Source organism: Triticum aestivum, chromosome 3D (genome assembly GCF_018294505.1).
Source record: "Triticum aestivum cultivar Chinese Spring chromosome 3D, IWGSC CS RefSeq v2.1, whole genome shotgun sequence".
NCBI lineage: Eukaryota > Viridiplantae > Streptophyta > Magnoliopsida > Poales > Poaceae > Triticum > Triticum aestivum.
Genome location: NC_057802.1, coordinates 365,190,643 through 365,192,652, shown reverse-complemented (window position 1 = coordinate 365,192,652; position 2,010 = coordinate 365,190,643). Strand labels below are relative to the sequence as shown.

Genomic DNA, 2,010 nt, shown 5'->3' with positions numbered 1-2,010 from the left:
CCTGGGCTCGCGTGTCGTGCGGGGCGTCGTGCCTGCTCGTTCTGTACATGTGTAGGTTTATTATACTTTTGCTCGAGCTGTGCTAATCAAGTGTAGGAGACACTCCAAGCTCGAGTCGAGTACATGACCCGCACTGGCGAAGCGCAGCCAGAGGGAAAGATGAACGAGTTCTTTAGAAAAGGAACCATACAGCTTGTCATGTACTGGTATGCTGCAATCGTCACCCCTTTACACCCCCCATCCCAAAGACACCCTTTTCTTTTATCGGGAAACTAAAAAGGGAACCAACCTCGCCACGTTCTCTCCTTCAGCATACATAGCTGGACTCCTAGTTCTCTTCGCCTAGCCTAAACCATTTTGATTAGTAAAAGAGAAAGAAGGGAGAAATCTTTCACTAGTTGGCCACCCACCATAGACCGACTAGTCCACAACGACGACCGCAGAATCGGCCACGGCAGCCGGCGGCCTCAGCCGATCCGCCACACTCCGGTAGTCCGGGTGAGTCCAACCGCTTCGCTCCTTTCGCTAAATCTAAAGGAAACCCCGAGCTAAATCCAACACTAGAATTAAGCACACTCGCCACGAAAAGTACGCACCAGCGAGTGAGCTCCCACCTCCCTCCCCTCCCCCTCCTCTCTGCTCCCACCACGCCACCACCACAACCACCAAACCCTCCGATCCAAACCCTCCTCCACTTCGCATGCCGCCGCGCCCCCCGAGGCGGCGGCGCAGCTGACCCCACCGCCGCTCCCGGAGCCCGCCGACATGGGCGGGGTGACGTCCACCATCGCCGCGCGCTTCGCCTTCTTCCCGCCCACGCCGCCCTCCTACACGGTCGTCGCCGACGCCGCCACCGGCCGCCTCCTCATCCCCGAGATCTCCCGGCCCCCCGCGCGCCGCCGGAGGCGGGACGGCGGCGGGGACTCCTCCGCCGCCGCCGAGGAGGAGGACGCCACGGAGGTGGTGCGCCTCCGCACGCGCCGCGGGAACGAGATCGTGGCCGTCTACGTGCGCCACGCGCGGGCCTCCGCCACGCTGCTCTACTCCCACGGCAACGCCGCCGACCTCGGCCAGATGTACGGCCTCTTCGTCGAGCTCAGCCGCCGCCTCCGCGTCAACATTTTCGGGTAATGCGACCCTCCCCCCGCCGCACTTCGCTTCATTGTTGCTGCTACTACTTCTTCTAAGCCGGACTAGCGTGCGGGTGAGAAGGTTTCCATTCGGGGAAACTTCCGGGAGACGTTTGGGGAAGTTGCGTACTGGGTAGTAGGAGTAATATGGATATTTGGTGTGCATTTATTAGTAGTATTAGATTCCGTGTGCCTATTTATGATTGGTTGCTGCAATTTTGCAAAGGGGGTTTTCTCTATTTTTTTCGTGGTAAATTAGCGAAAGATCATCTTATTTAGGTAGAGTACTTCACTGCTGCAGATCGTCTTGGACTCAAATTTTTGAATTGCACACAAGATAAGGAAAAAGAACCTAGTTCCTAGTATTAGCTGCGGATGAAATTCAGCTGTATTTGCTGGTAGCAAGTTGCTACGTTTCCCCGTTCCAGTTAGTTACTGTTTAGCACTATATAATCTGTCCAGCCATGAAAATTATCATTGTATTGCTGTCCAACATGGCGACACCCTCAAGGTTTATTTGGTTCTTGCTTTTGGTGTTATAAGGGACACACCATATCAGTCCATTAGTTAAGAAAACCTCGACCTGATTTCTAGGATTAGATGGATTTCAGAGTACATGAGCGGTTGCCTAGTAGGTGTGCTGTATATGCTACAGCATAAACTCTGTAACTTAAGTTTAATAGTTCCAGGCTATCTCTTGTTAGCTATACCATTATACGCTAAGAATGGGGCCATAGTACTGTGCCCGACATTGTGGGCGTCCTGAAAGAAATAAGATAATGTATTTTGTGGAGGTAGCTTGGATCTGACACAAGAAACTTTTCGAATGATGAGGATGTTGTATTTCGAGGCATAAGTAGTGGGTCTGTCTGCTGGATCA

At 53.3% G+C, this 2,010-nt stretch overlaps 1 protein-coding gene across 1 annotated transcript in view; it reads left to right on the top strand.

Annotated features, from left to right (window-relative positions):
* The first annotated feature begins 413 nt into the window (after positions 1-413).
* Positions 414-2,010, top strand: part of LOC123078938 (alpha/beta hydrolase domain-containing protein 17B) — a 3,714-nt gene continuing 2,117 nt past the window's right edge. Inside the window, exon 1 of the mRNA XM_044501594.1 lies at positions 414-1,127. Within this exon, the coding sequence (XP_044357529.1) occupies positions 766-1,127 (362 nt within the window). The 5' untranslated portion in view covers positions 414-765. The remainder of the gene's footprint in view (positions 1,128-2,010) is intronic.